The sequence below is a fragment of the Hydra vulgaris genome, chromosome 06 (assembly GCF_038396675.1).
Source record: "Hydra vulgaris chromosome 06, alternate assembly HydraT2T_AEP".
In the NCBI taxonomy this organism is placed as follows: Eukaryota; Metazoa; Cnidaria; class Hydrozoa; order Anthoathecata; family Hydridae; genus Hydra; species Hydra vulgaris.
In genome coordinates this window covers 50,268,740-50,280,000 of record NC_088925.1, presented here as the reverse complement: position 1 = coordinate 50,280,000, position 11,261 = coordinate 50,268,740, and the positions used below count along the sequence as shown (strand labels likewise).

General features: G+C 25.4%; 1 protein-coding gene across 1 annotated transcript in view; it reads right to left on the bottom strand.

Moving 5' to 3' along the window:
- LOC100212671 (U4/U6.U5 tri-snRNP-associated protein 1) overlaps nt 1–11,261 on the bottom strand; it is a 60,175-nt gene that overhangs the window by 26,467 nt on the left and 22,447 nt on the right. Inside the window, exons 12-17 of the mRNA XM_065800399.1 lie at nt 6,943–7,016; nt 6,742–6,801; nt 6,472–6,534; nt 6,344–6,396; nt 6,140–6,188; nt 1,616–1,652 (exon numbers count right to left, since the gene is read on the bottom strand). Coding sequence (XP_065656471.1) covers nt 1,616–1,652; nt 6,140–6,188; nt 6,344–6,396; nt 6,472–6,534; nt 6,742–6,801; nt 6,943–7,016 — 336 coding nt within the window. The remainder of the gene's footprint in view (nt 1–1,615; nt 1,653–6,139; nt 6,189–6,343; nt 6,397–6,471; nt 6,535–6,741; nt 6,802–6,942; nt 7,017–11,261) is intronic.

Here is an 11,261-nt window from a genome sequence, read left to right as displayed (position 1 = left end):
TATTTGTCAGCCAATGTAGCAGCACTCCCTTGCGAGTCAGGCTATTTGTCAGTCGATGTAGCAGCACTCCCTTGCGAGTCAGGCTATTTGTCAGTCGATGTAGCAGCACTCCCTTGCGAGTCAGGCTATAAGATAGTCGATGTAGCAACACTCCGCGCATGATTTACAGTAAAAAAAATAAAAATAAAAAAAATTTATTAAAAAAAATAAAAATAGAAACATTTTATTAAAAAAAATAAAAATAAAAACATTGTTTATGTTGTTAAAAACATTCAGAATGTTTTAAAAACATTCAGAATGTTTTTAAAATTATTCTGGTCAATTAAATTTGCGTTTTTGTGGTTTTTTTATATAACGATTAATTTTTAATTAAATTAATGGTTTTGACTTTCGTCCAACACGAAAATGTTGGACGAAAGTCACAAGTATTTAAAAGTGACGTATGTGTTGGCGTAAGAATCACTTTTTTCCTTCCGCTCTTCCCAAAGACAACAAACTATAGATCTATATATATATATATATATATATATATATATATATATATATATATATATATATATATATATATATATATATATATATATATATATATATATATATATATATGATTCTCTTTTATTTCCTGTAAAAGATGATATAAGAATTTTTGAATAAAAAATTTTTTTATGTTTCCAAATTGACCCTTAAATATTTAATGGGTCCCTAAAATTATCTTACAAAAATTTTTTCAAATGTATGTTAACTTGATATTCAAAAAGAGCAAAATTTTATAAAAATATAAAAAATAGTTATAATTTTTGAATATAACTATTTTAGATTTTATTGCATAACAATGAGGTTGGTAAAATGTGAACTGTGATCTGCGAGCTGGTAAAATGCAAACTTTTTTGCGAACCAAGACATATTTTAATGACCACTACAATTATGATATTTAAAAAAACGTTTGCTTGTCAATTTTTTAATTTAAATTAAATATAATGTAATTTAATATACTTTATTTAAATTAGATTGTATTTCTTTTAAATTAAATATAATTTATGTTTCTGATTGAAGTTCATAAAATATATAGTAAAATAAACAATTTAACAGCAAACAGAAAATGAAAAACATTACATCATTAACAACCAATAGAACTATGGTTTGCAAAAATGTTCGCATTTTACCGGTTCGCAGTTTACATTTTACCAACTACCTAAAAATTGATTTTCAACAATTTTTTAAAACGGTAAGTTTTTCAAAGTGTTTTTTTTTTATTTTGTTAAAAGAAAATTTCATTAAATATGATTGCTATTATCAAAACTTTTAGAAATTTCACTTCTTTTAAGTACTAGGCTAACATTTTTTTGAAAAAATTTTCAGAAGATAATATGAGTGATCCATTAAATTTTTTCACGGTCAGTTGGGATCTTTGAATATTTAATGGATCCCTAATATTATCTTACAAAAAATATTTAAACAAGTACCTAAAAAAGATTTAAATAATTACTTAAATCCAGACACTTTTTTCAGAAAGAAAAAAAAAATTTTTTTACTGAAGTAAACTGTAATTCTAGTGACATGTATTTGAAAAAAAAAATTTACATTTTAAAACAAAAAGTTTAAAACAAAAACTTACCTAGCTCATCTGGAATTATTGGGGTTATTTCCATGTCCTAAAAACACCAGTTTGATATTTTGGTTAAATTTACAAAGTAAAACAATAATTAGATCTAATAAAATTAAAAGCTAATAAAAAATTAATATAATGACTGAATAAACTAGAAATGCAGTAAACAGAATGCAGTAAAACTACTCTGTGTACATATTGTGTTTTGATTCGATAAAACGTTGCAGGTTTGCAGCGCAGGTCTATCAATTTGCGACTTGAATCTTAAAGCAGTTAAACAATATGAGTTCTTTTATAAAAACATTAGAAAAGAAGTTTAAAACAATTTAAAAGAACCAAACTTACCACAAAAATCATTAATCAATATAAACAGAAAAACTTTTCATTTATTTTATGTCATAAGACAAATTCTTGTCAAACAACTTAAAACAAAATTGTCGATGTTATCTTTTCAATTAAATGATCTTGTTTGTTTTATATATAAATGCTTGGTTTTTTAATTTTGTGTTTATGAATTTAGATCTTTTGCTAATATTGTAAGGTATTTATGTTGTTTTTTCCTTTTTAATTTCTTAATGACATATATGTCATAATTTAGAATATTAAAAAATGTATTCAATATCAACCAGTTTTAAAAAAATTGTTTTTTAACAAATTTGTATGACAACATTTTTTGCATAACTGATTCCAGAATTCACCTGATATCATTCCAAATATCTCATGATATCATTCCAGATATCACTTTCTTATAGAACAATTACTTCATTTTATATGCAATCTTTGTATTGCATGCTTTTAAAACAAATTTAATTAAGTATTGATTACTATTTACTTCAACGAAAATTATTCTTACATATATTTTAATTTTTTTTTAATCTAATAAAAATATCAAAACTGAGTCTAAAATATAGAGAAAGTCAATGAAACATTGAGTGGTAATTAATTTTGCAATCATCTTTGATATTTTGAATTATAACATAATCAAAGTAAGAAGTTCATTAATTTATGAAACAAATTGTTAGATCTTTCCTTTGTAATTAAAATATTAAAGAGCAGAACAAATTAATTAAATCAATCTAATGATAAAATCATTTTCATCAAAGAAAAATATTTTCTCATATATGTAAAACTTAAAAAAAATCTTTTTCATATATATATATATATATATATATATATATATATATATATATATATATATATATATATATATATATATATATATATATATATATATATATATATATATATATATATATATATATATATATGTGAAAAGTTTATCACTAAAACAAGTTTTGAGGCATTTTTTCAAAATTTATACTGTTTGCACAAATGGAAAAAACAATGACCTCATAAAAAAAATCTTAAAAAATGATCTCAAAAAAAAAAAAAGATTAAAAATTAATCATTTTTTTTACCAAGTTATTATAAGTCTACTAAGTTACTAAGTTATTATAAGTCTACTAAGCTACTAAAAGTCTGATAATAATCATGTATATCTTATTTTTCCTGGTTTATTAGTAAATGCATATTATAAATACGGAGCAGGGATGCGGAGTCCTAAAAAGGACTCCGGATTTGAAAGTCACAAAAAGATTACTTTATCCTAGTTTTTGGTATCCAGGAGCTCTAAAAATATAAATAAGTTTATGGACTACTAATAGGAAAAAAATAGGAATTTTAGGTTAGAGGTACAATCATTTTTGGAACCCGGAGTCCTTAAGTATAATGGCGGCAAGGACTCCGGGACTCCAGGACGGGCTTAAAAACAGACAGTTTCAAGTCATTAAATCTCATGAAGTTTTTTGCTATAGCAGATCATAAGTCAACAAACATGTTTAGAGCTTCTGAACATTAGAGACTTGGAAAAAATAGAGATATAAAACCAGAGTCCTTTTAGGACTCCGCATCCCTGATATAGACTATATAAAAATTTACCAACTTCACTAAAAATAATATAATTAAAAATGATTCAAAGAAACATAAAGAACCACACACTAAAAAAGTGAAACATTTTCTTGCCAAGCACAACACAAGCTATAGATATAATAATTACAAGTTTTTATATAAAAAAAATTAACATTATAGAGATGTACCACATTAATTACACATAACAATCTTTATTTTATTCCTGGTCCAAAGCACTTTTTCCTAATCTTCTATAACTAAAACATGTAGAAATAAGCTGTTGTTTTACAACAACTTTGTCGGTGATTATTAAGGTATAATTTTGAAACTTATTTATTTTTAATAAAATTCTGAAATTGCATTTAATACTGAGTCGTTCTCTAAAATATTCTTGAACTGTTAAGAAGTCTGTAAAACTTTTAATAAACTTTTACAACTGTTATATATAACAATATATAACAATATAGCAAGTATTAAAGGATAAATGATTCAATGGTTTATGTTATTCCTGAGTCATAATGAAATGAGTAAATAATGAAAGACAGTTAAAAACAATTTAATTTGGGTGGCACCAAGAGGTTGTATCCAGTGGGCAGTACATGTATGTGTATAATTATTCATAAATTTGCACTTAGCAAACTTATTTTACTACCAGTGTGGATAATCTATAAAGAGCAAAAAAGTGTTCTATGAAAGCATGTGTATAAATATAAGGCATACAAAGCATACTTTGGCATGCCAATTAGGGTTAAGGCAACTTGGGCATCTTATTTTATATTAAAATATTGCAATAAAATAACGCAAGTAAACTCTTAAAGGTAAGCATTTGCGACTTATATAGCAATGCTGTAGAATTTGAATAACTTTAATTTTGTACTGGAGTTACAATTGATAAAATATTCACATATATCAATATATTATAGTAAAATATGTTCTATATTAATATCCTGCATCAAGTAATATGTAAATTTTTTTGTTTTTAATTAATATATTTGATTTTATCAGTTATGTTACAGGTTGGTATAAAAGAAAAAAAGGAGACAAGAAGTTTGCTATCCAGTGAACTTGGTGGCAACAGACTGACCAACAAGCAACTGCTACTTCTGCATAATGGATCCTACTAAATGTTCCACTGGCAAAATATATACCTCTAATCATTTATCCAGACACTTTCTTAACAATTGCTCAACTACCATACTAACCCTAACAGCCTCACCCCTCGCCTTAAAAAAAAAAAGAGATACCGGCCATTTTCAGTAGATAGTAGCAAACCACAAAGTAAGAAAGATATTATAAATTCATATTAAAATTTTACTAATGAAAATAGAAGCCGTGGTGTAATGGTTAGAGATCAGGCTTTAGAATTGGAGGCTTGTGGTTCAAAGCTGGCTCTTGTCATATATGCATTATTGGTATGGAATATTAGTATGGAAGGAGGCATGAACTTCCTAGTTAAATGCTTTTTCGTGGTACTCTCTGATTAGACTGTAAGGAGTTCTTGGAGCACTTAAATAACTAAAATAAAAAAAAATAAAAAAAAATGAGGAAAGAAGACTATACTTCTCTGACACAAAAGATGTCAGCAATCTGATTATAGATCATTATTCCAATGCTGAGCTTCTGACATTCAGCCTCAAGCAATGAAACTTGTTGAATAACAGTATGCAAGTCACAGATCAGAGAAAATGCCACAAAACATTTTTCAACTTCTTCAGTATCAAGACAGACTTGTTGCTTCTGCAACAATGCGGCTCTTCTGTTTAATGCTCAAGGTAACCAAAGTAAAATGCAGTGTAACAGAAATAACTACCTATGTATGTAACAAAAATACTTCATGTCTCTCTCTATTATTCACTCTGTGCATCTCAAATAGAACCACACCAGTGTCAAAAATTTGCTGAATTTGATAACTACAGATGAATTTGGAAAGCAATTTTATAAAAAAATTTTGTGTTCATAATCTCTAGACAGTCAGACTTTATCTCTAGACAGTCATGACATACACAAATAATAACTGGCCACAATTGACCGAATTCTCTTTGGAAAGAAAAAAATCAAAGCTGGTATATCTAGAAGATCATAAATGTGACAAGTTGTTTAACAAAATAGAGGAAATATTTTAGAAGAGTTTTGTTTTTTTCATGGCTATATGTCCATGGCTTGACTGTATGTAAATATATGTTACATTATATTGTATTAACTGTATTTAAATATACATAACTTAAATGTAAACAATAAACGTAATTAATTTTTGATTACTTTGCAGATGAAAATTTCCACAACTTCCTCTGTTTTCATTCAAATCACCATGCTTCCATTAAGTGAGTTTGTTTTGTAAACTTATTTTCTACTGTTTTTTATGAAACAAAAACTATCAAACTCCTTTAGAATCATTTCAAGATAATAAAAGCTCTTTGCTACTTGTCATATACTTATTTATACATTGAAATCGTAGCAATATAAAAAATTTTACAATAAAAACAATAGCAAAAAAAAGAAGCAACCAAGATACCAACAGTTTTAAGGTATAAAAGTAACCAAATAAAAACGAAAAACCAATTATATTAATCTTGTTACTTAACAACTTGTAAATAAAATGAAACTTTAAAAATAAGTTTTTTTTACCTGCTCAGTGTTTGAATTTGAAGAATTCTTTAATGAATTTTTTAATTTCCTAGCATATAATAACTTTCATTTTATATTTGAAAATATTAGGATTAAAAACATTTTAAAAAATTTAAATGTTATTTGAAAAGATAAATAAAAAGATGCAGAAGGACAAATTACTTTATGAATAAAATATTTAAAATTATTATTACTATAAAGTACCTAGAACCTCTGTCTTTTACTGAATCCAAATCCAGTTTAAGTAGGTCATCAGCCTAAATATATTATAAATATACAAAATGTAAAATTCATTTTAGCGAAGCGAATAAAAGAACAAACTACTACAATACCTTCAGTATTTGCCTTTTGCGAACAACTTTGCGTACTTTTGTTTTAGGCTTTTTGAACTTTATCTTAATAAAAATATATATATATATATATATATATATATATATATATATATATATATATATATATATATATATATATATATATATATATATATATATATATATATATATATATATATATAGGATTTGAGATATTATATGGGTTTTATTATTGGTGGTTACTTTTTTAGCCTGTTTTTATCTGTTACATTTTACTTAATAATTTCTCACCATTTCTTCTTCAGTAAAATAGTCCCGGGCCAATTTAAGAGCATCAGATTCTAATGATACCTAAAAAATATTAAATAAACTTCTATAAATTTATTTAAAATGTAATTTTAGACGTATATAATTTAATAAACTAAACTTTATAAGCAGTTAAAATCTATTAAACTATCTTTTTTTCCAAAAAGCAATACCAAACTGACATACCTGTTGCGCTTTCAATGTTTTTCTAATTTTCTCTAAACCTGTTTCACCTTCTAAATCTGCTATTCCTGATGAATCTAAAATAAACTTAGGGTTTAAAACATATACATACATACATACATACATATATACATACATACATACATACATACATACATACATACATACATACATACATACATACATACATACATACATACATACATACATACATACATATATAATTTTTGGTATAAATTGAGGTTTTATTAATTTGATCATTCATTTCTGATGAATCTTTGTTGATGAAACACAGTGTAAAATGTGTTGCAGTGTAAGCATTTCCCGCGATCTAATAAATTACATAAAATTTTTAATCGAAATATAATTAAAGTTAGCTACAGTTGCACAAAAAATATGGAAAGAATTATAAAAGGTCACAATAAGGCTTTGTTAAACAAAAAAGAAATCCTAAATGAAAAAACTACACAAAATTGTAATTGTAAACAAAAAATCAATTGTCCAATGAGTGGAAGTTGTTTATCAAAAAATGTGGTATATAAATGTGTTGTTTCCTCTAAGAATGTACCTGATAAACAATATATTGGCATAACAGAGGGTGAATGGAAAAAACGTTTTGCCAATCATAAGCAATCTTTCAAGAATAAAAAGTATTTAAAAGACACCATGCTGTCAAAATATAAATGGGAATTAAAAGACAAAAATATTGATGATTTTATACTGAATTGGTCTATCCTTAAAACAGCGCCTGCATATAACAATATTTCTAAAAAATGCATACTATGCCTACAAGAAAAATTTGAAATAATTACACATGCAAATCAAGAATGCTTATTAAACAAAAGATCGGAATTAATTTCTAAATGTAGGCACGAAAATAAGTTTCTCCTAAAAAACTATAAAAATAAATGAGTTCAAATAATATTTACATTAACTACCCTTTTTAAAAAAACATTTAAAAAAAATAGCATAAGTAATCATTTCTAAAGAATTCTTTTTATAATAGTGTCAGCAAATTCCACAAATGTGTGAAAATTTACAGTAGTTAAGACATTTGCAACTTCCTGTAATTTAATTTTTGGTATAAATTGAAGTTTTATTAATTTGATCATCCATTTCTGATGAATCTTTGTTGATGAAACACAGTGTTAAATGGAAAAAAATTTTGTTAAGTGATTTTCTACTAATATATATATATGTATATATATATATATATATATATATATATATATATATATATATATATATATATATATATATATATATATATACATATATATATATATATATATATATATATATATATATATATATATATATATATATATATATATATATATATATATATATATATATATATATATATATATATATATATATATGTATATATATATATATATACAAATACACATATATATAAAGTATTAGCTATTAATAATAATCCAGTATGTTTTGTTTTTTTTGATATCGGTCGACTTTGATTGGTAAAAAATCAATGACTGTTTGACTCTTTAAATATAGAAAGTGTTAATTGATGATAATATTTTCTTTCAAATATATATAAGATATTTATAAAAACTTGAATCAATGTGCTAGTTACTTTTTTTTATAACAAATATCTCGTAATCTAAAATAATTATCATGGCCAAAATAACAATCCACTCTTTTTTTTAAACTTTCTTCAAAGTTTTATTGGTTTTAACAACAAATTAACTACACCATTACATCTAATTAACTACAAGATCAAAATGACTGGAAAAACTATTGATAACATGACAAAGTGTAAAATCATGAATGAACAAAACATCTCAATGAGAGAAATTGCAAAAAATATAAAGACAACACATGCAATGGTTAACAGAATAACCAACTGATATCATGAATACAATACAACTGAAAATCCTCCGCCTACATGAAAACCCAGAATTTTAAATTAAAAAAATGAACATTCTCTTATTTCCATAGTGAAAAAAATTAGAAAGCATCTACTGATCTCAGTTGAAAATGGCAAGAAACTTATTGTGTTGTTGGCAGTGCTTGAATAATAAGGAGAGAACTACAAAAACACAATTACAAGTGGCAAGCTGCTTTCAAAAAACCACATTTATTGAAAAAAATATGAAAAAACAAGAAAAACTGTTTAGCTCACAAAATTTGGTCTAAGAGCATGTGGCACAATGTTCTTTTCAGTGATGAAATGATGGTTGAGGTTGATTCAAGAAAAACTGACTAATGCTGAAAAGAACACCACATAAAAATGGACCCATATTGTTCTATACATAAAACAAAACAAGGTAGTGATATCTGAGCCTACATATACTATTAAGATGTCAGTTGCTTCAATTTATTCAACAGAAGGCTTCTCAAAGATTACTTAGACATATTGGACTATTTAATGCCTTCTATTGTCATCAATGTCCGAAAAGACATGGAAATTTTCTTTCAACAAGATAATGTTTCATGTCATACTGCTAAGATTTGCAAGCAATGATTTGAGGAAAATAATATTAAAACCAAGTCTTTGCCTACCAAATATCCAGATCTCAATTGCATAGTGAATTTCTAGTCTTGATAAGACCACAATATTATAAAATTTAACTAAAAGATATCAACTCAGAATTTAAGCAATTCTATGCCGGATCGCATTAATGAATGCTTAAAAGCTAAAGTATTGTTAACAAAATATTAATTTCGTTTTGTATTTTTTTGTGTATGTTTTGTAAATTTTTTATTATTACGGTTTCTTAATTTTGTTGTTGTGGTTTGTTTATTTTGACCACATTTTTTATATACAAATGAACACTTGTTTTCATTTTAATATTTTAGTTTTGAACTTTTTTTTATTATTACTTTATAAAAATTTATATTGCGATCAATTGATTTATTTCAATAAAAAAAAAATTCAAGATAAAATCTCTTAAAAAATTTAATAAATTAAAAAAATTGACTATTTAACAATTATATACTTATTTGAATCAAACTGCAATTAATTTTATGAGCTATGGTAACATATCAGACAAGTTATTTTAAAATTATGATTTAAAAATAAATAATAAAGTTAAACTATTTTTGGTTAGGCTTTTTAATAAACATTTCAGTTAAAAAAAGTCTCTCATGATCATCATGAGACTTTTACATCAGATGTTTATAGCCCATTTACATCAGATGTTTATAGCCCATTTACATCAGATGTTTATAGCTTGGAGCACTCTTTCAGCTACTTGATTTGTTCATTTTTGCAAATTTTTGAATGAGACTTCGACTCCAAAGATGTTTGCTCATAGCTTCTTCATATTGAATGCAGCTTAATGTGGTTTCTTTCAGGTTTGTCCAACTGGGTTCCCCCTTTGTTTTTAACCATGCTTGTGAGCAATAACAGCTAAATAACTTTACTATTTCTTTCAGTGACTGTTTCTTTTTAGGGATTAGAAAGTAAGACCTAAATTGCTCTGCTGTTCCACCTTGCTGAGTGAGAACGTGGCAGTTTGTTTGGCAGGTCCAGTTTTGATAAAATATTAGTACCCATGTAGTGCCTAAAGGCAATGAATAACCTGGAAAAAAAACAATAAAATGGATATACAATCCATACATATCATTGATATTTGCCGAACTGTTAAACTGTTAAAAAAATTGAATATCATAAGATCCATCATAATATCTGTCATCACAACCATAAGATCCACCTTAAATAAAATGTAAATATTTATTAAATCAAATGTATTTAAAAATAAATAATACAAAATTTTACTAACTTATATTGACAGAGCAGGTGTCGCAAATAATAAGAGGTATTTTATGAACAACATCATACTCATAACAATACTTCCTTTATTATTATTATATTATAACTGCTAGATTTTTGGAGGTTTTTTTAGTATCTAGTGTTTTGAGACAAATGTAGCAAAATATTGATCCCTCTGACTGAAGAGCAATGACCATACATTCCACTTTCTTTATACCATAATTATATGGTGCCATAGCTATCCCATCAAAATATAAGATAAAAGATGATTGAATAGACAAAACTGTTTTAGGTTTAACCAGAGTAGTGACTCACAACCTTTTACCAGCTCTAAGAAAAGCAGATTGATGTAGAGTGGAAATATCTTCATGAAAATAACTTAATAAGTGAGTTACTCTAGCTTTTTTGTAGGTTGAGATAACAGCTTTTGTGCACATAATAGCAATTGGCATTGCCTTAAACCAAAAATAAAGTAAATATATTAAAAAAAAAAAAATTTTAGATTTAAGCTTTCTTTTGGTCAGTTCTAACAATGGCTGGAAAAAAAAAAAGAGCTTGAACTTGTTTAAAATTGCTTTAT